Source organism: Carcharhinus amblyrhynchos, chromosome 1 (assembly GCF_965287045.1).
Source record: "Carcharhinus amblyrhynchos chromosome 1, sCarAmb.v2.hapA, whole genome shotgun sequence".
In the NCBI taxonomy this organism is placed as follows: Eukaryota; Metazoa; Chordata; class Chondrichthyes; order Carcharhiniformes; family Carcharhinidae; genus Carcharhinus; species Carcharhinus amblyrhynchos.
In genome coordinates, this window is record NC_137324.1 from 68239284 (window position 1) to 68263355 (window position 24072).

A 24072-nucleotide genomic window follows, 5' to 3' on the forward strand; every position below is an offset into this window, starting at 1 on the left:
CTTTTTGTGGACAGAACATGCCAGGCAGTTTTCCACATTGCCAGGTAGTTGCCAATGTCATTGGTGTACTGGAACAGCTTGGTTAAGAATGCAGCTAGTTCTGGAGTACAAGTCTTCAATATTATTGCTGGAATATTGACAGAGCCCATAACCTTTGCAGTAATCCAGTGCCTTTTGCCCTTTCTTGATATCACATGGATTGAATTGAATTGGCAGGTGACTGGCATTTGGGAGGCCAGGAAGAAGGTGAGATGGACCATCCACTCTGCATTTCTGTCTGAAGCTCGTTGCAAATACTACTTTTCAGAGGTGGTTATGGTTTAATTGAAACCCCATCTGTTCTTTCAAGTGGATGTGAAAGAAGATCCTATGGTGCCATTTCAAAACAAAGCAAGGAGCCTGATGGTCCTGGACTATATTTGTCAATGAGAATCATTTAAACAGATTAACTAGTCACCATCTCAGTGTTGTTTGAGAGAGTTTGTTGTAATGAAATTGCTTGCTGCATTCTCTACATCACAACAATGATTAATTACTTCAAAAGTACTTTGGCTGTAAATGGTTTGCGAAGTCCTGAAGTTATAAATAGTGGGATATAAATGCATGTTTTTTCCCCTTTATCCCCTTACATACTTGTGAAACAAAAGGCTGCTGAGAGATCCCATAAAGCACCACGGAGTTCAGAGAGAGAGAGTGTCCTTAAAAAAAAACTGTTATGGGGGAGAAAGCCTGTAAAGCAGCGTGGAGGGGTGAGAGAGAGAAAGCCCACAAAGTACCTTGGAGATCAGAGAGAACCCATAAAGTAGCATGGTGGTCAAAGAAAGATCCTGTAAAGGAGTGCAGAGATAGAGAGAACTTGTAAAGCAACATGGAGATCAGAGAGAAAGAGAGAATCTGTAAAACAGCATGGAGATCAAAGAGAGCCCATAAAGCAGTGTGCTGTCAGAGAGCCCGTAAAGCCCTCACACCTAAATACAGGTGGTTTGAAGGATATGGAAGTAGAGCTGGCCAAAGTGAACACCAAAATTGTCTTTAAATGTAGGACAACAGAGATGCAATGGAAGAAGTTTAAGGAGGCATTTAGTAACATTCAGCAAAAATTTATACAAGTTAAGAAAGCAAAATGCTTCATTCATGGCTATATAAGAAGTTAAGGATTGTAACAAATTGAAAGAACTTCAACAAAAGGCAACTTCAGTTAGTTAATTAGGTAGCTAGTTTGAACTAAATTCTCTAGCAAACAGTGCTAACTCATCTCATGAACTTCGGCTAGCATGTAGTGGTAGTCTTACAGTTGGAGCTGAACTCTTACAGCCTTACCGCCGCACACATGAGGACAGTCTCAACAGGGATCTTGGGTTCATGTCGCACTATCTGTAACCCCCGTGACTTGCCTGGGTTTGCAAAACCTCACTTACTGTACTGTCTGGAGACAATACACATCTCTGTAACCTGTGATCAGTGCTCCTTCCACTCACATTGTCAGCCACTTCAGGTCTTGAACAGCAGGTTAGGTGTAAGGATTCGCATTCTAATCAGTAATCTCTAAACTGTCTGTGCTTTATATGCTCTGTCTGAGGCCAGAACTCTCCATTCACCTGACGAAGAGGGAAACCTCGAAAGCTTGTGAGTATTATGAAATAAATCGGTTGGACTAAAACCTGGTGTTGTCAGACTTTTTACTGGGCAGCAACCCAGAGAGTGCCACCCTGGAGGTCCTGCTCTTTAGTTTGGACCCCAACTCCCTAAATTGCCTACGGACCTCTACCCTACTCCTCCTTCCTATGTCCCCCTCCCCTACGTGTACTATGACCTCAGCCTGTGCCCCCTCCCCTTTCAAAATTCCCTCTACCCTTTCCGTTACATCCTTTACCCCTGCTCCAGGGAGGCAGACTACCATCCTGGAGTCACGCCTCTGTCCACAGAACCTCCTATCAATACCTCGGACCCTCCCATCCCCTACCACTATTGAGGAGGTAACAAGATATTAGAAAAAATCATAATGAGATCAGGCAGACTCAGCAGACCTTGTGAAATGGAAATAGCGATTTCCAATTTCTTAGAGTAGATGAAGGGAAATCTAAACCTTTTTGAGAAGGTGCCATATCAAAGATTACTACCCAATGTAAGATCACATGGTGTAGAGAGTAACGTTATTAGTATGGTTATCAGATTGATTAGCTAACAGAAAATGAAGAATACCCATAAGTGGATCTTCTTTAGTTAGCAAACTGTAATGAATAGAATGCCACAGTATCAGTGCTGGGGCCTCAATTATTTACAATCTATATCAATGACTTGGATGAAGGGGCCAAATGTATGGTTGCCAAATTTGCTGATGACACAGATAGCTTGCATAGTAAATTGGAGGAGGCCGAGTCTGCAAATTGAATGCGTCGGTTAAGTAAATGGACAAATGAAGCATAATTTGGGAAAATGTGAAGTTGCCCATTTTGGCAGGAAGAATAAGAAAGAAGTATTGAAAGAGAAGGCAGAACTTGGTACAGAGGAATCTGGATGTTCTGGTACATGAATCACAAAAGGGGCAGCATGGTAGTATAGCACTGGGTTTGATTCTGGTCTTGGGTGACTGTGTGGCGTTTGCACATTCTCCCTGTGTTTGCGTGAGTTTTCTCTGGGTGCTTTGGTTTTCTCCCACAGTCTGAAGATGTGCAGGTTCAGTGAAATTGGCCGTGCTAAATTGCTCCTTAGTGTCCCAAGATGTGTAGGTTAGGGAGATTAGTGGGGTGAATACATGTGGTTTTGGGGTAGGGTGGGACTAGGTAAGATGCTCTGTCGGAGAATCAGTGCAGACTCAATGGGTTGAATGATCTCCTTCTGCCCTATAAGGATTCTATGATTTTTGCTGGTACAGCAAGTGATTAGGAAGGCCAGTGGAATGTTGGCATTTGTTGTAAAGGGAATGGAATATTAAAGTAGGGAAGTTTTACTGCAGCTGTACAGGGCACTGGTGAGACCACATCTAGAATACAGTAAACTGGGTAACATTTTACGACCTTGATCTTTAGTTAAGTTATCAAGGAACATAGCAGCTTTGCATATGGAATATCTCCATAAGGAGGGAGAGAAAGTTAGAATGTGATTCAACGTGAGCAACTCTTAGGGAACTTTTGGTGTGCAGTTTCAGTATTTTAATGAGATCTAATCATATGACTACTACTTTTTTGACAAGTGAGTTGTTTCATTTTTGTTTTTAAACCTTTAAGAAGAGCTGCACATCAATTCACTTGGTTTTCCTATATTAAATTAGCAATCATGAATCTTATGTTCTTACATTTCCAATCACCTTCGGACAGTGTGTTACTAGCTGACAGCACATATTATGCAAATCATGTTTATATGAACTTGTGAACTCTAACTGGCAGGGGTCTGTACTATAACGTGTGTAAGATATTAGGAAATGTATTAAAGTTGTTGTGAGTAATTGTCCTAAGAATTTTGGTAAGTTTTCTGCAAGTTATAAGAACATAAGAACATAAGAAATAGGAGCAGGAGTAGGCCATCCAGCCCTTCGAGCCTGCCCCGCCATTCAATAAGATCATGGCTGATCTGTCGCTGCTCAGTTCCACTTTCCCGCTTTCTCCCCATAACCCTTAATCCCCTCTCTTATCAAAAACCCATCAACCCGCGTCTTAAAAATATTTAGCGAGGCAGCCTCCACCACTTCAACGGGCAGAGAATTCCAGAGATTCACCACCCTTTGAGTGAAGAAGTTCCTCCTCAACTCCATTCTAAACTGCCCCCCTTTTATCTTGAGGCTGTGCCCCCTAGTCCTACTGTCTTTTTTGAGCGGGAAGAGTCTCTCCACCTCTATCCTATCCATCCCATTCATCATCTTATACGTCTCAATGAGATCTCCCCTCATTCTTCTAAACTCTAACAAGTACAAGCCCAGTTTATTCAGCCTCTCCTCATAGCTCAACCCCCTCAACTCCGGTATCAGCCTAGTAAACCTCCTCTGCACTCCCTCCAAGGCCAGAGCCTTGATATGGGAGCTTGATAACGTGTGGATGTTGTTGGTTATGTACTTGATGAATAAAAAGGAGTAAGATTTGGTGTAATATAATTTTAGATCATTGACCTATGGTAGAATTATGCTGTTGCAAACAGTCTGGTTCAGAGTTAGTTGATTAAACTTGTACCCAAACAGAAGAATAGATTGGGAATCTAATCTGTGACCATTTCTTCTTCAGATGAGACATTAAACTGAGGTCTCGTCTGCTTGTTTAGGTCAATAAATCCAGTCACAGCAATTGAAATATGCAGAATCCTTTAGTCTGGCCAACATTAACCAGTATCACACCAAAAATTAGTGATCTGCCGTTTGTGAAATGATTAGTGCAGATTTGGCTGCTGGCTAGCTCACCATGTCTGAGAAGTAATGCATTGTGTACTAAGTTATTTTTATATAATTTGAAGCATATTACCATTAAATGGATGACTGCTTATCCTGAAGTGATGCATTAAATGAACAATCTATATAACTGTGAAAGCTGACACATTGAGTCAATTAGTATATTTTATTCTGAGTTGTGCTTTAACATCAGAGCTGCTTTGGTTCTGGCATTCTGAATCAAGGGTGCTGAGCTAAATTTTGGAACATATTTATATCTATTTTGAATGTTGGAAGTTATTTTCTTTTAAGATTCTTTCTGTTTTCAAATAAAGTAGACAGACTTCAATCAAGAAAAAGTTAAGTAATATGGTTTGACTGTGTGATCTTTTCCATGTCAAAATGACAGCAATTGAAATGGGGAATTTGGTGTGCAGACAGCAAATGCAGACAATTACCATTCAAATGACAGCATTAACTGTTTGCATCACCATCTGTGGGGGAAAAAATGTACAGTAATGAGAACATGTCAGTTTGAGTGATTCACAGATCATTACAATCCCAAGTTGTTAAATTTTGACTCTAACTTTGGTACTGTGATTTTTTTTACTTTAAAATAATTTTTTTCTCTGCAATATCAAGCTTTGTTGGTTGGAACAGCTTATCCATCTTAAGATTTCTCCTGGGTTCCTGACCTCTGGGATAGTTAATGAGCCATTATTGATTCTTCTACTGGATATTCCTGAAAAAAAAGGTCAGATTAGCATAAAAACGCAGCATTATAGAAATATCTTTTAGTTTAGGCTCTAATTTGAACTTGACATGTTGAAAAATACTAGGTTGCGTGCATAAATCATGACTTCAGTATTGACAGTTTGTTTACTGGCTTTGCCATTTTGAAGAAGCACAGGATAACAAGAGCATTGTATATACTCTGGATGAACTGCAGTATGCTGAAATGCCACAATTGTCCAAGCTGATCAAGCCTTGGATATAACCTTTAGATTAGTCTTGTGGGAGTGAGAGCACCAGACAGAAACCTGCTTGACCTTGTCCTCAGCAAATCTGTCTGTCACAGATGCATTTGTTCATGATAGTATTACTAAGAATGACCATTTTGCAGTCATTATACAGGGGAAGTATCATACCAGGAGTGACGTCTATCGTGCTATGAGACACTACCACCATGTTAAATGAATTGACTTAAGACAGACTTACTAGTACAGAACTGGACATCTAGGAGCCACTGTAAGCTGTGAGAATCAGCAGAACTGTAATTAACCACAATCTGAAACATCACGGCTCAGCATTTTCTTCACTTTACCATTACCATCAAGCCAGGGCATCAATATTGGTTTGATGAGGAGAGCGTGCCAGAAATAGCACCAGATATACCTAAAACCGAGGAGCCTACCTGGTGAATCTAAAACACAAGACTATGTGTGTGCTAAATAGCTGAAGCTGAGAGATCCCGCAGCCAACACAGCAAATCAAAGCTCTGCAGTCTTGCCGTGTCTAGTTGTGACTGATGAATAATTGAACAGCTAATGAGAAGAGGTGGCAGCTTCACATGCATTTTAATTTTCGATGGCAGTGAAGCAACGTAGGAAGTGCAAAATACAAAGCTGAAGTGTTTAAATCCATCTTCACACAGCAGTGTTGCGTAGATGATCCATCTTGATCACTTTCTGAGGCCCCATTGGCACAGATGTCAGTCTTTTGTCAATTTTGTCACTCCGTGTGATATCAAGATGTAACCTCCCAGAACAAAAGAACAAGGGCAAAAACGGATGGGAGCCCCACCATCTCCAAATTCTCTTCTGAGTCACTATCCTGATTTTGAAGTATACTACCTTTTTTTGTTATAAGGTCAAAAACCTGGATCACCCTGCCTATCAGGATTGTATGAATGCTAGAAGGCATCTCACCACCACCTCAGGGAACTTAAAAATAGGTAGTAAGTGCTGGCCTTGCCAGCTGCACTTGGACCCTATGAATTGTTACAACGCATAGGTTGTACCCCTTTTTGGAAGGAACGCGAATCCCCCAAAGAGGAATACCTCGCCTCGTAATCTGTTAAGTGTGTGGGAAGATGTGAACTGTTCTTCAGTAACGTTTAGTGGTTAACTAACAGAAATACCTGACACTCGCTTTAACATGAATATATAACTATTTATTTATTTAACTAACCGAGAACTTCAACTAGGCAAGTAACATGCCAAATAATAAGATTCTAATTGAATACTGTTCAAATAAATGTATTATTCATTCACTAACCAAAAAAAAAATAGAATTCAGTCGCTCATATACAATCAGATTTTGTGGCTTATGGACACTTTTGAAATCCTTTTGTTGATTCTTCTGTCTGTAAGTTCTTTCTGATTTGGTAACTGCACTAGTTAAATGGTGTGTTGTCTTAAGAGATATTTGAAGCTGGCAGAGTTAAGAGCTGCTCGCTCCCTCTTGAGGCTTGAGAGGTGGTAGTTTGTCTGTTGGTCTCCTGTTTCTTGCCCTCTGCACTTTTTTTTTCCTGTGATAACCTATTAATTTCCCTACACTAGGATTGGTCTGATATTGTCAACATCATCAAATTCAAATCTCATAGGTTCTTGGTAGCTGAGTGACTGCTTTAAATTGATTGGGCAAAATTAAAACAAAGCAGGTTGCCTTGTTAAGTCTATTGCTTTTTGAAACAAACGTTTTAGCTTGAACTCTGGATGTACTTTGTATTTTAAACCTCCAAACACTGAAACAAAACACCAACTCCTAAAGGGACCAATCACGTAATGTTTCTCACCCCCTCGCGTTTTTACAATTTTTTACGTCTACTAATATCAAATTCCAACTTCTCAAACTCAACTTCGCAACAGAATGAATAAATAAAAAATAAAATGGCAGGCTCTCATTGCAAAGAAACAAAACTAATAGAAAAAAAAGTGTTGTATTGTCAAACAAATTGATTTTTGAGCATTATCCCATTGTGCTAATCTATGCCAACGTTGCGAAAACTGCTGTTTTTTTCTGACTACTTTGATAATTTCTACAATCAAACCATTCTGTACCAAAAAAACCATTCTTTGTAGGTTTATGAGTTCCTTTATTGGAGAAAATCACATAAATGGTAGATTTGGTATTGCATGGAAACTATGGTTTTTAACAAGTTGATTAGCATATGTTAGTGCATAGATCATAGAAAATACTGACCTGCTACAGCCTTGGGTATGAATAATTATGATGATCTTTTAATGTGAAAATGTCCCATTTTTCAAAGGCAAAAGTAATCAGTGTGACTGGAATATCTGCAATGTCTTCTTCTCTTTGATCAGTACCCAACATAACTGTCAAGTAGGAGATGTATGCATTGACCAGTAATTTTTAAGATCTCTATGTTGAATTCATAGATAGGGTCACCTGCAGAGGATATGCAGCATAGATATAGAATATTTGGCCCAACCAGTTCATGCAAGGATTTATACACTTGAATATCTGCCCATCTTTTCTCACCTGTGAAATACCATCCACTTGTCTGGATGAGTGCCGGTACAACATTACTCAAGAAGCTTGACATTATCCAGGACATCACCCCATCCGCAAACATTCACTTCCTCCACTACCACCGTTGCTAAGTAGCAACAATATGTACCATCCACATGTATTAAATACATGAGGAATAGGATGGACTTAGCGGGGTATAAACTCTGGAAGGGTAGGGGGTTTTAGTGAAGTCAGGCAGCATGGTTGATGCAGGCTTGACGAGTCGAAGGGCCTGTTCCTGTGCTGTAATTTTCTTTGTTGTTTGTACAAAATACACTGAAGTAACTCACCAAAACTCCTGAGACATCACCTTCCAAACCCATAACCGTCACCATCTGGAAGGACAAGGGTAACAGATGCATGCAGGCACCACCATCTGGACGTTTCCTCCAAGCCACTTGTCATCCTGACTTGAAATATATTGTCGTTCCTTCGCTGTCATTGGGGTGAGATCATGGAATACCCTCTCTAACTGGACAGTAGGTCTTGAACGTTGACACAGTCTGCCTCAGCTACTAACTGTGTGGCTGAATTCCATGTTCTCTCAACTCTCCGTATGAAGAATTTTCTCTTGTTCTCTCGTAAGTCTGTGTAATCCTGTATTTATAGTCCTTTACTTGGCACCCATCTTGTTCATTTTATGTTCCACTACACTTTGACGCATATTCTTGGCAACTGTTCCTGTAGCATTGAAGTGTTGCTGTGACTTGTATATTATAATAAACCACTTCAGAGGGTTCACACCTGTGCCTCAAAACACAAACACATTTGATGTTCAAATTGGAGTATGCTACGAATTAATGCGGTGTGAGTGTCATTTGATGGCACAGTTGAAAACACCTTCCATCATTCTGCTGATATTTGAGAATAGAATGGGGTTATAATTGGCTAGATTGTATTTGCCCTGCTTTTTTTCCCAAATTGTTTGGTAGATGCAAATGCTGTATCTATACTGGAACATCTTGGCTTAATGCAACATTTGCTCGGGAGCACCAGGATCTTATCAGAGTCCATAGAATTTGCTGCGACCGTCACATTCACCCGTTTCTTGAGTTGCATGGAGTGAAAGTAATTGACTGAAGACTGGCATCTCTGATGCTGGGGAACTCGGGAGGAGGCTGTGATGGACCATCCAGTCGGCATTTCTGGCTAAAGATGGTTGCAAATGTTTTGGCCTTGTCTTTTGCACTGATGTGCTGAAATCCACCATCATTTGATGGATGTTTGTGGAGCCTTTTCTGTTGTTAAATTGTCCACTGGCATTAATGATTGCATGTGGCAGGACTGGAGAACTGATTTGATCTGCTGGTTGCGAGATTGCTTAGTTCTCTCTTGTGTTTGCTGCATTCACTACTTAGCATATATGTAGGTCTGTTTTGCAGCTAAACCAGGTGACCAGGATTTGCTCCTGGCTTGCTCTCCTGCTCTTGTCATTTAACCTAGATTAATCCTTTGGCTTGATGTTAGTAGGGTGGGGGATATGCCAAGTCACAAGAGTACAGTTAGTGGTTGAATGAGATTTTACTACTGCTGATAGCCACCAGTGTCTACAAGTGCCCAGTTTTAAGCTTAAGTCTGAATAGTCAGGATTTTATCTCTACAAGGATATCTGTCCCAGTCACTCAGCAATTTTGATATGGACAGATTTGATAATGACAGGTAGGTTGATGAGGGTGAGGTCAAGTAGATTTTTTTACTCTTGTTGATTTTCTCCCTCCCTGTTTGTGACCCAGACTGCCAGATATCTCCTTCAGAATGTGCGTGCATGCGGTGGTAATAGGAAACAGGTTTTCTTGCCTGTATTTGACCTGATGCCCAGAGACTTCAGAGTCTTGAGTCGTTTTTGACTCCCAGGATCAGTCCCTCTTGAATATATACCAATGTGCCCTTACCTCTATCTGATGGGATAGGGCATGCCCAGAAAAGCGATGGAAGAGCTTAGACATTGACTGTAAGGTATGTTTGATGGGTATGACAATGTCAGGCTGTTGCTTGTCTAATTTGTGGGGTAGCTCAATTTTTCTGCAAATTCTTAGATATTAGTAAAGATCACTTTATAATCTAATTGCCTTTATGGAGTTGGAGCTGCAGGGTGACTAGGGCTGGAAAGTAAATATTCAAGGATGTTTAACATATATGAAGGACCGGTGGTGGTTAGTGCTAGTTATTGGGGATGAGCGTGATCTGAGATCAGAAAAACAACATGTAGTATCAGTTTGACTGGAACAAAGAAACAGCAAGGGATAGTGAACATTGGAGCAAGGTTTACAGGCCACCATTCTGTATTCGTAAAGTTTTCAATCTGCATCGACTGGGTAAACCTAATTATATCTAATGATGTGGTGGACGAATACTTGGAGTGTCTATGAGATGTTTTCCTACAATAGTATGTTGAAGAACCAAAAGCTGAGCAGGCTATTTTTGATCCAGCATCATACAATGAAAGAGAACGAGTTAATAATCTTGTTGAATCCAAAGCTAAAGTCATAAATCGAACCAAAGGCAACTTTGGATAAGTTGGCTGTGGTGGATTGGGAAACTACATTAAGCGATTTGACAGAACACAGACAGTAGTTAGTATTTAAAGAGCTAATATCCGTTTTACAATGTATGTGCGTTCCTTCAAGTCCCAAAAACTCAACAGGAAAACGAGACAGCCATGGCTAACAAAATAATCTAAAGAATGTATCAGACTGAAAGAAGAAGCTTACAAAGCTGCCAAAAAATAGTACGTCTGAGGATTGCGAGTGTTTTAGAATTCAGCAAAGAGTGACCACGAGACTGATAAAGAAAGCGAGAACAGAATATGAGCGTGAACTAACGAGAAACGTAATGGACTATAAGAGCTTCAACAGCAAGGGTAAATGTGGATTTGATTTGATTTATTATTGTTAGATGTATTGGTATACAGTGAAAAGTATTGTTTCTTGCATACTATACAGACAAAGAGTCCTGTTCATAGATAAGGAAAGGAAAGAGTGCAGAATATAGTGTTATAGTCATAGCAAGGATATAGAGAAATATCAACTTAGTGCGAGTTAGATCCATTCAAAAGTCTGATGGCAGCAGGGAAGAAGCTGTTCTTGAGTCTGTTACGTGACCTCAGACTTTTGTATCTTTTTCCCGATGGAAGAAGGTGGAAGAGAGAACGTCTGGGGTGCGTGGGGTCCTTAATTATAGTGGCTGCTTTGCCGAGGCAGCGGAAAGTGTAGACAGTGAACGGATGGGAGGCTGTTTGAATGATGGATTAGGCTACATTCACAGCCTTTTGTAGTTTCCTTGCAGTCTTAGGAAGAGCAGGAGCCATACTAAGCCGTGATACAATCAGAAATAATGTTTTCTATGGTGAATCTGTAAAAGTTGGTGAGAGTTGTAGCTGACATGCCAAGTTTCCTTAGTCTCTGAGGAAGTTGAGGTGTTGGTGGGCTTTCTTAATGATAGTGTCGACATTGGAAGACCAGGACAGAATGTTGGTGATTTGGATGCCAAAAAACTTGAAGTTCTCGACCTTTTCAACTTCGTCCCCGTTGATGTAGACGGGCATGTTTTCCACTACTCCATTACAGGAAAAGACAGAATTGTTTAAAATGGAGGATAGGGAAATGAAGTGGAGATGCTGGCGTTGGACTGGGATGAACACAGTAAGAAGTCTGACAACACCAGGTTTAAGTCCAACCGATTTATTTGATAGTAAACTCACAAGCTTTCGAGGTTTCCCTCTTCGTCAGGTGAATGGAGAGCTCTGGCCTCAGACAGTACATACAACAGCACAGACAGTTTACGGATTACTGATTAGAATGCGAATCTTTACACCTAACCTGCTTTTCAAGTCTTAAAGTGGCTAACAATGTGAGTGGAAGGAGCACTGAGCACGGGTTAAAGAGATGTGTATTGTCTCCAGACAGTACAGTAAGTGAGGTTTTGCAAACCCAGGCAAGTCATGGGGGTTACAGATAGTGCGACATGAACCCAAGATCCCTGTTGAGACTGTCCTCATGTGTGCGGAAGCGTCCTCATGTGCCCTCATGCGTCCTCAAGTTCCACACATGGAGCTCTCCATTCACCTGACGAAGAGGGAAACCTCAAAAGCTAGTGAGTTTACTATCAAATAAATCGGTTGGACTTAAACCTGGTGTTGTCAAACTTCTTACTGGATAAGGAAATGACAGACAAGCTATGTAATTATTTTGTATCTGCCTTTGTGCAGGCAGATGCAATAAATTGCCCAGAAATAATAGCGAACCAAGTATTAATGAGGAATCGAAGGAAATTAGTATGAGTAAAAATGTTGTATTGAAGAAAATCATTTGATTAAAAGTTGGGTTGTGAGCCTGTGGAATCCTCTACCACAGAAAGCTGTTGAGGCAAGTTTGTTAAATATACTCAAGAGGGAGCTAGACATGGCCCTTGTAGCTAAAGGGATCAAGAGGTACGGAGAGAAAGTGAGAGTGGGATACTGAAAGCTCATGATCGTATTGAATGGGAGTGTAGGCTTGATGGGCTGAATGGCCTACTCCTGCACCTATTTTCTATGTTTCCAGTATTACTGTTCGCAGCATTTTCCACTGCAGGTATGCTTTGTCTGAAAGGTCACTGGCTTGTAAAAATAACCATGTTGTGCAATCATACAAAGAACATTTCCACAAAACTCTCTGCTACTCCTGGCTTTTTAATTATTGTATTTGGAGGATTTTATTTGGCATGGATAACTTTGTGATTAAAATGGGTGCATTGTTATTTGCTTCAATATTATTTGTCTAGTTATAGCCTTCATTGCAAACATCATTTTTTTTATTACAGTGCTTTATCAGAAGAAGAAAAGTCTTCATTGCGTGCAGGGCTCATTGCAAATTTTAATGAACCAGTGAATCAGGTTGGTGATATAATTTTGCCTAGATTTCTACCTGTTATTTATGAAAGACAATTTTTTCCCCTTCTGTGGAAGAAATTACCATGCTATTTTGTCAATTTTAAAGCAAGGAAGAAAATTGTAATGAATAGTGATGTAACAGTTGTGCTGATAATGAGTGCCTCATTCTGCCAAACAAGAAGTAATGCAAATTGAATTGTTATAATGGTGCAGCTAAATTTTTAAATGGTGACATTTCCTTGACTTCTAATACATTTGATTCTTGCTACAAATGTTTTTACGAAAACTGTTTAAATTCACATATCTTAGAACCATCTCATTGAGTCTGCATCAACTCCAGAACTTATTTATTCCTGGTTGGTGCAAAAGTTGCAATGGAATTTGTGGCCAAACCATGGCTTACAAGGGAAATTAGAGAGAGTTTCAGATTCAAGGTAAAAGCATGCAAATTGGTAAGCAAAAACAATTGCCCTGAGGATTGGGAGCAGTTTAAAATTCAGCAAAGGAGGACCAAGGGATTGATTAAGAAGAGAAAAACAGAGAATGAAAGTAAGCTAGCAGGGAAATAAAAACTGACTGTAAAACTTTATGGATATGTAAAGTGAAGAGTATTGACAAAACCAAATGTAGAAGACCCCTTACAGTCAGAAATGGGAGAATTCATAATGGGAAGTAAAGAAATAGCTGAGGAATTAAATTTGTACGTTGCTTCAGTCTTCACAAAGGAAGACATGAATAATGTACCCGAAGTGCTGAGAGAAACATGTTTTAGTGAGAAGCTGAAGGAAATCAGCATTAGTAGAGAAATGGTTTTGAGGAAATTGAATGTATTGAAGGTGGTAAAACTCCAGGGCCTGATAATCTTCATCCAGAGTACTTAAGAAAGTGGCCCTGGAAATAGAAGATCCATTGGTGGTTATTTTTCAAAATTCTTTAGACTCTGGGATAGTTCCTGCAGATTAGAGGATAGCTAATGTGTGCCCACAATTCAAAAAGGGAGATAGAGAGGAAACTGTAGACTGGTGACTTAAGGTTGGTACTAGGGAAGTTACTAGAGTCTGTTATCAAGGATTTCGTAACTTGGCATTTGGAGGATTGAGGTATAATTCGACAAAGTCAGCATGGATTTACAAAAGAAAAATAATGCTTGGTGACTCTACTGGAATTTTTTGAGGCTGCAACTAGTAGAGTTGATCAAGGAGAGCCAGTGGATGTGGTTTATTCAAACTTTCAGAAGGTCTTCCACAAGATCTCCCATACCAGACCACTGTGTAAAGTTAAAGCACATGGAATTGCAGGTAATGTCTTGAGGTGAATAGAAGGCTGGTTAGCAGACAGGAAGCAAAGAGTTGGCATAAATGGGTCTTTTTCTGATTGGCAGTCAGTGACTATTGGAGTTTGACTGTGATCTGTGCTAGGACCCCAACTGTTAACATTATATATTAATGATTTGGAAGCGGGAACTGAATGTATTTTCTACAGATTGGCAGATGCTACAAAGTTGGGTGGGAATATCACTGAAGAGGATGCAGAGATTTTTCAGCTTGATTTGGACAGGCTGGATGTGTGGGCATCTGCATGGCAGATGCAGTATTATGTGGATAAATGTAAGGTTATTCACTTTGGTAGCAGTAATAGGAAGGCAGATTATTACTTGAATGGGTGTACTTGGGGGAGATCAATATTGAATTTGATCAGCTATGATCAAAATAAATGGTAGAGCAGGCTTGAAGGGCTGAATGGCCCATTCCTGCTTCTAGTTTTATGCTTCTATGTAACTCAGACACTGAGGCTCATCAGGGGGAGAGAGGGTGCCATTGTCAATGGGGTGCAAGTGACATCCACCCCCCCTAGACTGGCTAACTCTAAGGGTCAGGGACAAGAGGGGGCTGCTGGGAGGAGGAAGGGGGGTGGGGAGTGGAGGAAGGAGAGTGGGGAGAGGAGGAAGGAGGGTGGGGAGCGGAGGCCTCAGCCTCTTAATCTGCATAACAGGTTTGAGGTTCTTGCTTCCAGTCTGGAAGAGGATAAGGCAGGTGAGGTTGGTGAGCAAACTGCACACGGTACAGTGATGCAGTGGGACATAGGCAAAGAGAAAGGGAAAAGGAACGTAGTAGTGATTGGGGATAGTGGGGTGAAGGGTCTTGACACTGTCCTTTGTCACAATGACAAAGTGCACAGAAGGGTGTGTTGTCTGCCTGGTGCTCGGGTCTGGGATGTCGCATCTGGGCTGCAGAGGAACCTGGAGTGGGAGGGTGAGAATCCGGTCGTTGTGGTACATGTGGGTGCCGGCGACGTAAGCAAAATGCGAACTGAGGATCTGGGGAGGGAGTATGAAAATTTGGGAATGGAATTAAAAAGTAGAACCGACAAGGTGGTCATCTCTGGGCTACTGCCTGAACCGAGTGCAGACGGGCATAAGGTTGACAGGATTAAGGAAGTGAATGGGTGGCTCAGGGATTGGTGTGGGAGGAATGGGTTTGAATTTATGGGGCATTGGCATCAGTATTGGGGTAGGTGGGACCTGTTCGGGCGGGATGGGGTTGGTCTGAACCGTGATGGGACCAGAGTGCTGGCGAATCGAGTAAAGAGGACTGTAGACAGGGCTTTAAACTAATTGGGGGGGGGGAGGGTGCGAGGGTAGGTGACGTTACGAGGTATAAAGTTAAGGATAGGGTACAGGTAAGGGAAGAGGCCGAGGATGTCCCAATAATAGAGGGAGTAGGGGGTGTGAGTATGGTTGGTGGCGTTACGGCAAATAGGGTCTAGGTGAAGGCTGGGATGAAAGCGCTTTATCTGAATGCACGAAGCATTTGGAATAAAGTGGATGAGCTGGTGGCGCAGATCGACACAAATGGATACGATCTGGTGGCCATTACAGAGACGTGGCTGCAAGGTGATAGGGACTGGGAGCTGAATGTACAGGGCTATCAAGTGTTTAGGAAGGATAGGCAGGAGGGAAAAGGGGGGGGCGTAGCTCTGCTGATTAAGGATAGCATCAAGGTGGTAGCAAGGGATGATATTGGAGCCAAGGAGCAGAGGGTGGAATCGTTGTGGGTGGAGATTAGGAACAGCAAAGGGAGGAAGACGCTGGTGGGTGTCGTCTATAGGCCCCCGAATAATGATCTGGAGATGGGGCGGGCTGTTAACGCGCAAATAAGTGCGGCGTGCGGGAATGGGTCGGCCGTAGTTATGGGGGATTTCAATCTACATATTGATTGGTCGACCCATGTTGGACGCGGGGGGCTCGAGGAGGAGTTCTTGGAATGCTGCCGGGATAGTTTCCTGGAACAGTGTGTGTTGGAGCCGATGAGGGAGCGAGCTATCTTGGATCTCGTGCTATGTAATGAGGCGGGTAGAATTAGGGACCTTGCGGTGAAGGATCCTCTTGGGGAGAGTGATCATTGTATGGTGGAGTTTCTGGTGCAGATGGAGGAGGAGAAAGTGGGTTCCCAGACACGCGTACTTTGAATAGAGGGGAGTACGGTAGGACGAGAGAAGAATTGGCAAATGTTGACTGGGGGAGCGCGTTGGAGGGAGGGTCTGCTGAGGAGCAGTGGAGGATCTTTAAGGAGATCTTTCTTGGTGCTCAGCAGAAATTTATTCCGATGGTCAAAAAGGACCGTAGGAGGAGAGGTAATAAGCCGTGGATAACGAAGGAGGTGAAGGAAAGTGTTAAATTAAAAGCGGAGGAATTTAGAGTAGCTAAGAGTAGTGGGCGAGAAGAGGATTGGGAGAGGTTTAAATGTCAACAAAGATTGACAAAGAAGTTGATAAAGATGGGTAGGAGAAACTATGAAGCTGGGCTAGCACTTAATATAAAAAAGGATAGCAAGAGTTTTTATAAATATATAAAAAGGAAGAGGCTGGCTAGGGTGAACGTTGGTCCTTTAGAGGATGAGAAAGGGGACCTAGTGGTAGGGGATGGGGATATGGCTAAGGTATTGAATAACTTTTTTGTTTCTTTCTTCACGGAGGAGGACGTGAATAATTTGCCGGGTGTTAGTGATGGAAAGGTGGTAGGACTGGAGGGTCTTAATGACATTACTGTTACTAGAGAGGCGGTGCTCGACAGACTGGAGGGGCTGATTGTGGACAAGTCCCCAGGACCAGATGGAATGCATCCGAGGGTTCTGAAAGAAATGGCGGAGGTGATAGTGGATGCCTTGGTGGTTATTTTCCAGACGTCGCTGGATTCTGGGGAACTGCCGGAAGATTGGAAAACGGCTGATGTTACGCCGTTGTTTAAGAAGGGTGCCAGGCAAAAGGCGGGGAACATAGAACATAGAACATAGAACACTACAGCACAAACAGGCCCTTCGGCCCACAAGTTGCGCCGACCACATCACCTACCAACCTACAGACCTATCTATAACCCTCAATCTCATTAAACCCCATATACTCATCCAGAAGTCTTTTAAAAGACCCCAGCGAGTTCGCCTCCACCACCACTGACGGCAGCCGATTCCATTCACTCACCACCCTCTGAGTGAAAAACTTACCCCTAACATCACTTCTGAACCTCCCTCCCCGCACCTTAAATCTGTGTCCTCTCGTAGCGACCATTTCAAACCGGGGAAATAGCCTCTGAGAGTCCACCCTATCTATTCCTCTCAACATTTTGTAAACTTCTATCAGGTCGCCTCTCAACCTTCGTCTCTCCAGGGAAAAGAGTCCCAGCTCCCTCAACCTAACTTCATAAGGCATGCCTCCCAGTCCAGGCAACATCCTTGTAAATCTCCTCTGCACCCTTTCAATAGGCCGGTTAGTTTAACGTCTGTGGTAGGTAAAATGTTAGAATCCGTCATTAAGGAGGAAATTGCGAGGCATCTTGAAGGGAATTGCTTGATAGAGCAGACGCAGCACGGTTTCATTAAAGGGAAGTCGTGTCTGACAAATTTACTGGAGTTCTATGAGGATGTGTCTAGGGCGGTGGATAGAGGAGAGCCGGCGGATGTGGTCTTTCTGGACTTTCAGAAGGCGTTTGACAAAGTACCTCACAAGAGGTTATTGCAGAAGGTCGAGGGACATGGAGTTGGGGGTAGGGTGTTAGCATGGATAGAGGATTGGTTGTCAAATAGGAGGCAGAGAGTGGGGGTCAATGGGTGCTATTCGGATTGGCGGATGGTGACTAGTGGAGTGCCCCAGGGGTCGGTGCTGGGGCCTCAGCTTTTTACCATTTATGTAGATGATCTGGAGGAGGGAACCGAGTGTAGGGTGTTGAAATTTGCTGATGACACCAAGATTGGGGGAACGGCAAATTGTGCGGAGGGTGTGGAGAGTCTGCAGAAGGATCTAGATAGGCTGGGCGAATGGGCCAGGAAATGGCAAATGGACTTTAATGTTGGCAAGTGTGAGGTGGTCCACTTTGGTAGGAATAATGGTAGGAAGGACTATTACTTACGTGGCGAAAAACTGCAGCAGGCGACGGTGCAGAGGGACCTCGGGGTCCTTGTGCATGAGTCGCAAAAACCCAGCTTGCAGGTGCAGCATGTGGTCAGGAAGGCGAATGGGATGCTGGCCTTCATAGTGAGGGGGATTGAATATAAAAGTAGGGAGGTCTTGCTGCAGCTGTATAGGGCATTGGTGAGGCCGCAGCTGGAGTACTGTGTGCAGTTTTGGGCGCCGCACCTGCGCAAAGATATTTTGGCCTTGGAGGGAGTGCAGAGGAGGTTTACTAGGCTGATGCTGGAGTTGAGGGGGTTGAGCTATGAGGAGAGGCTGAATAAACTAGGCTTGTACTCGTTAGAGTTTAGAAGAATGAGGGGAGATCTCATTGAGACGTATAAGATGATGAATGGGATGGATAGGATAGAGGTGGAGAGACTCTTCCTGCTCAAAAAAGACAGTAGGACTAGGGGGCACAGCCTCAGGATAAAGGGGGTGCGGTTTAGAACGGAGTTGAGGAGGAACTTCTTCACTCAAAGGGTGGTGAATCTCTGGAATTCTCTGCCCGTTGAAGTGGTGGAGGCTGCCTCGCTAAATATTTTTAAGACGCGGGTTGTTGGGTTTTTGATAAGAGAGGGGATTAAGGGTTATGGGGAGAGGGCGGGAATGTGGAACTGAGCCACGACAGATCAGCCATGATCTTATTGAATGGCGGGGCAGGCTCGAAGGGCTAGGTGGCCTACTCCTGCTCCTATTTCTTATGTTCTTATGTTCTTGCAGAAGCATCTTATCCAGGCCGACACCCCCTATTCCCATAATCCCATGCATTTACTGTGGCAAATCTGCGTCACCTGCAGAATGGACTGTGAGAGAACCTGGGGGAATTGCGGTCACGTGCAGACTCTATTCAGACAGTTACCCAAGGCTGGAATTGAACCTCGATCCTTGGTGCTCTGAGGCAGCGGTGCAAGCCACTCTGCCACCATGCAGTCCTGTCTTGTAGAATGGGAGCTTAGAGTAGTGATGGGTGACAAAAGATTTAATTTTTCTGATCCTTTGGGAGTGGCAATCAAGATGTTTGTTTGTTTATATGTATTTATATATTATTTATGTATTTGAGTTGGCGTATGTGAGCATATATGCATATTCAATAACTAGTGCCACATTTAACATGCAATGGTCTGCATGAGCATTTCAATCAGTATTGCTTCGTGGAGAGCCACTGCTGGTTGAGAAATGAAGTAGCTGTGAGGTTTTGTTCACTTTATCTATTTATAACCTTTGTAGCTCCTTGATTCTCTCCCTCGAACATTTTGGATGTTGATAATGCAAAAACCTGCCTATCAATAGTATTAATAAATGACCAGATACTTCTTTGCGTAGGAAGAATTGTCATCAGAACACAATCTCTTGCAGATAACATATTTCCAGGAGGTTCTTCAAATGCATCCAATCATGGGATTGGGACCTTGGATCAAGCTCATCTCATTGATCTCTGGTTATGTATTTTGGGTTCACTTTGTGCCCAGCTGTCACTTCTATATCTCTGGTTTACTGAGAGTTAGTGAACTCCACAGCCTAGATCATCCTCTTTAAGATCACCCCTATGCATATTTTTAGTCACAGTTCACTGTGTTCTTCAGAAGCGGAATGCAATTTTCTATCTATTTGATTTTTAATTTGTAGAACACAGATATTACTTTTTGAATTATCTTTATCCTTTGGATAAACATGGAGTACAGGCCCCCGAAAGTCTTCACCTTGTAAGTCTATGCATTTCTGATTTGATGAAATATTTTGCCAATAACCTGTATCTACTGTTGTACCTGTTAATTCTCAGATACTTCCAACCAATTTGCTTACTCCAAGGTTTTACCCTGATGCCCTTATTTGCAAGATGGACAAAGGACAAACACAAGTAAAGATTCAACAAGTTTATTAATGATAACACTATTAACCCTTAAATTACCCACATAAAAGAAGAGGATTTCCCAGATTCAAGTATGCTACCCGTAAAGATGGTTTGGTTAAAACTGCAGACTCGATTCTGCATCCCTCTGGTCCAGTGTCACAAAGGTGAATCTCGATGGCAGCTTCTTCCTTCCTCCCTTCTCTGGTCGGTCTTCTGGATAGTCAGGGTCGCCTCCTTCATCGAGTCTTCTCCTGGTGTGTCTGAAATGTGGTCCCTTTATCCCCCTGCCTGCTTGCCTTTCCAGAAACTTCTCTGGCTTTCGGCCAATGAGGTCCCAAGCGGGGGTTCCACTACTCGGTGGGTTTCTTGATGTCTGCCTGACAGAACACCAGGGTCTGCCCCCAGGTGTCCATCTCCATGCTGTTCCTTACATGTAAGCTGTTATCAGATAAGGTAACTGCAGAAACTCTGTCCCAGAAAGTCTGGCCCGATCTGAGTTTCTAACAATAGACCGATGCATTTCAATGGGGTGCAATGATTTCCTGCTAAGTGTCAGTAGAGTGCAATGACCTTTGATGGGTGATTGATGGTTCAGGCCCAGACATGTTTGTGTATTTTTGTACAATTGGCCTGCCCGAGGTTTGACTGTGTTTGATTTTAATATGCCCAATTCTTTAATTTAGGATATCCAATTTTATCAGGCTTAAAACTAGGCCCTGTTTATATTACCACATTCCCTCCTCTTGATCCAGTGAGCATCAGCAAACCAGGTCACGCAATTCTTACCAAACCATCCCAACAAGCAAGTATCTGGGGTTGATGGTATCATCCCTAACCCACAATAGTATCAATAAATTTAAATGAAGTAAAATAATTAAAATAAAGAAACAATGCATCAATTGGATACATACAAAACAAAGCAATAAACAGCACAAAATGACAAGTGACTATACATATTAAATATAGATGGGAGAGTATCAAGGCTCGATTTGTAGAGCCTCTCTCGATGTTAGATGGCCCTTGCTGAATCCAGATTTTGTTGAAATTGAGTGGGAAAGCAAATTTCATGGAGGACACAAAGTCTGCAGAGAGATTTGGATAGGCTAAGTGAGTGGGCAAGGATCTGGCAGATGGAGTATAATGTTGACAAGTGTGAGGTTATCCACTTTGGAAGCAATAATAATAAAATGGATTATTATTTAAGTAGTGAAAAATTACAAAATGCTACGGTACAGAGGGACCTGGGGGTCCTTGTGCACGAATCACAAAAACTCAGTTTGCAGGTGCAGCAGGTGATCAAGAAGGCGAATGGAATGTTGGCCTTTATCGCGAGAGGGATGGAGCATAAAAGCAGGGAAGTCTTGCTGCAATTGTACAGGGTATTGGTGAGGCTGCAACTAGAGTACTGTATGCAGTTTTGGTCCCCTTATTTGAGAAAGGATATATTAGCTTTGGAAGGAGTGCAGAGAAGGTTCACCAGGTTGATTCCGGAGATGAGGTTAGTTTATGAGGAGAGATCGAGTAGACTGGGTCTGTACTCGTTGGAGTTTAGAAGGCTGAGGGGAGTTCTTCTAGAGACATATAAGATAATGAAGGGGATAGACAGGGTAGAAGCAGAGAGATTATTTTCACTTAGAATGGAAACAAGAACTAGAGGGCGCAGCCTCAAAATAAGGGGGAGTCAAATTAGAACAGAGTTGAGGAGAAACTTCTTCCCCCAGAGGGTAGTGAATCTTTGAAATTCTCTGCCCATTGAAGCAGTGGAGGCTACCTCGTTAAATGTGTTTAAGTCACAGGTAGATTTTTGACCGATAAGGGAATTAAGGGTTATGGGGAACAGGCGGATAAGTGGAACTGAACCACTATCAGATCAGCCATGATCTTATTGAATGGTGGGGCAGGCTCAAGGGGCTAGATGGCCTACTCCTGCTCCTATTTCTTATGTTCTTATGTTCCATCGGGCGAATTTAAATATGAGGATGGTTAGGTACACTGCCATAAGTAAGATTCCTATTACGGCCAGGTGTGCCAGAATGCGGATCCATGGGTGGATTTGGACATTTGAACCCCAATCCCAGAGGTCCTCCCACCATGTAGTGACTCTAATTTCACTAATATTCTTTTCTGTTTCCCTTGTTTGTTGCACCACATTGACAAAGGTCTTGTGTGCTGTGATCAATTGTGTCCTAAGTTGTTGAAGTTTCTTGGGGAGAAATGTTATCCCAATATCAATTTTTTCAAAATAGTCTCCCAAGCTTTGTCTCAATTTCTTACATAAGAACATAAGAAATAGGAGCAAGAGTAGGCCATCTAGCCCTTCGAGCTTGCCCCACCATTCAATAAGATCATGGCTGATCTGAAGTGGATCAGTCCCACTTTCTCCCCATAACCCTTAATTCCCCTATCTATCAGATACCTATCTACCCGTGACTTAAATATATTTAGCGAGGTAGCCTCCACCACTTCAATGGGCAGAGAGCTTCAGAGATTCACCACCCTTTGAGTGAAGACATTCCTCCTCAATTCTGATCCAAACTGCGTTCCCCCCCCCCATCTTGAGGCAGTGCCCTCTAGTCCTGCTATCCTTTCTCAGCTGTAGAATCTCTCTACCTCTACCCTATCCATCCCTTTAAGTGTCTTATACATCTCTATAAGATCCCCCCTCATCCTTCTAAACTCCAACGAGTACAGACCCAATCTATTTAATCTCTCTTCATAATCCAATCCCCTCATCTCCGGTATCAGCCTAGTGAACCTCCTCTGCACTCCCTCCAAGGCCAAAATATCCTTGCGCAAGTGCGGCGACCAAAACTGCACACAGTACTCCAGCTGCGGCCTCACCAGTACCCTGTACAGTTGCAGCAAGACCTCCCTACATGTATAATCTATCCCCTTCGCTATAAAGGCCAACATTCCATTTGCCTTCTTGATCACCCGCTGCACCTGCAGACTGGGTTTTTGCGATTCGTACACAAGGACCCCCAAGTCCCTCTGCACCGTAGCATGCTGCAGCTTTTCGCCTTTTAAATAATAATCCCTCCTACTATTATTTCTGCCAAAGTGGATAACCTCACACTTGCTAACATTATACTCCATTTGCCAGGTCCTCGCCCACTCACTCAGCCTATCCAGATCCCTCTGCAGACTTTCCACACCCTCCACGCAATTTGCTTTTCCACTCCATCTTCATGTCATCAGCAAATTTCATCACCCTACACTTAGCCCCCTCCTCCAGGTCATCGATGTAAATGGTAAACAGTTGAGGCCCCAGCACCGATCCCTGCGGCACTCCACTAGTCACTAATTGCCAACCAGAATAGCACCCATTGATTCCAACTCTCTGCTTCCTATTAGACAGCCAATCCTCTATCCATGCTAACACCTTACCCCCAACTCCATGCACCCTAGCCTTCTGCAGCAACCTTTTGTGAGGCACCTTATCAAACGCCTTTTGAAAATCTAAAAACACTACATCTACCGGTTCCCCTCTGTCTACCGCACCAGTCACATCCTCATAGAAATCCAATAAATTCATCAAACACGGCTTTCCCTTAATGAATCCGTGTTGCGTCTGCTCGATCAAACCATTCTTTTCTAGGTGCCTCGCTACTTCTTTGATGACAGATTCTAGCATTTTTCCAACTGCAGACGTTAAACTAACTGGCCTATAATTCCCTGCCTTTTGTCTGCTACCTTTTTTAAACAGCGGTGTAACATTAGCCGTTTTCCAATCTGCAGTCCAGTGAATTTTGATGAATAATTACTAAGGCATCCTCTATCACCTCTGCCATTTCTTTCTGAACCCTGGGATGCATTCCATCTGGTCCTGGGGACTTGTCTATCTTCAGTCCCGTTGGTCTATCAAGAACTACCTCTCTAGTGACAGTAATCGCATTAAGGCCCTCATCTCCTACCATCCTTCTACCTTTAATATCCGGCAAACTATTTGTGTCATCCTCCATGAAGACCGAGGTAAAAAACTTATTTAAAGCCTCAGCCATTTCCTCATCGCCCACT

General features: G+C 42.7%; 1 protein-coding gene across 3 annotated transcripts in view; it reads left to right on the forward strand.

The window, feature by feature from the left end:
- ipo11 (importin 11) overlaps nucleotides 1-24072 on the forward strand; it is a 593411-nt gene that overhangs the window by 78541 nt on the left and 490798 nt on the right. For all 3 annotated transcript variants that reach the window (XM_080186460.1, XM_080186476.1, XM_080186468.1), the window contains exon 4: nucleotides 12689-12761. In XM_080186460.1, the coding sequence (XP_080042586.1) occupies nucleotides 12689-12761 (73 nt within the window). The remainder of the gene's footprint in view (nucleotides 1-12688; nucleotides 12762-24072) is intronic.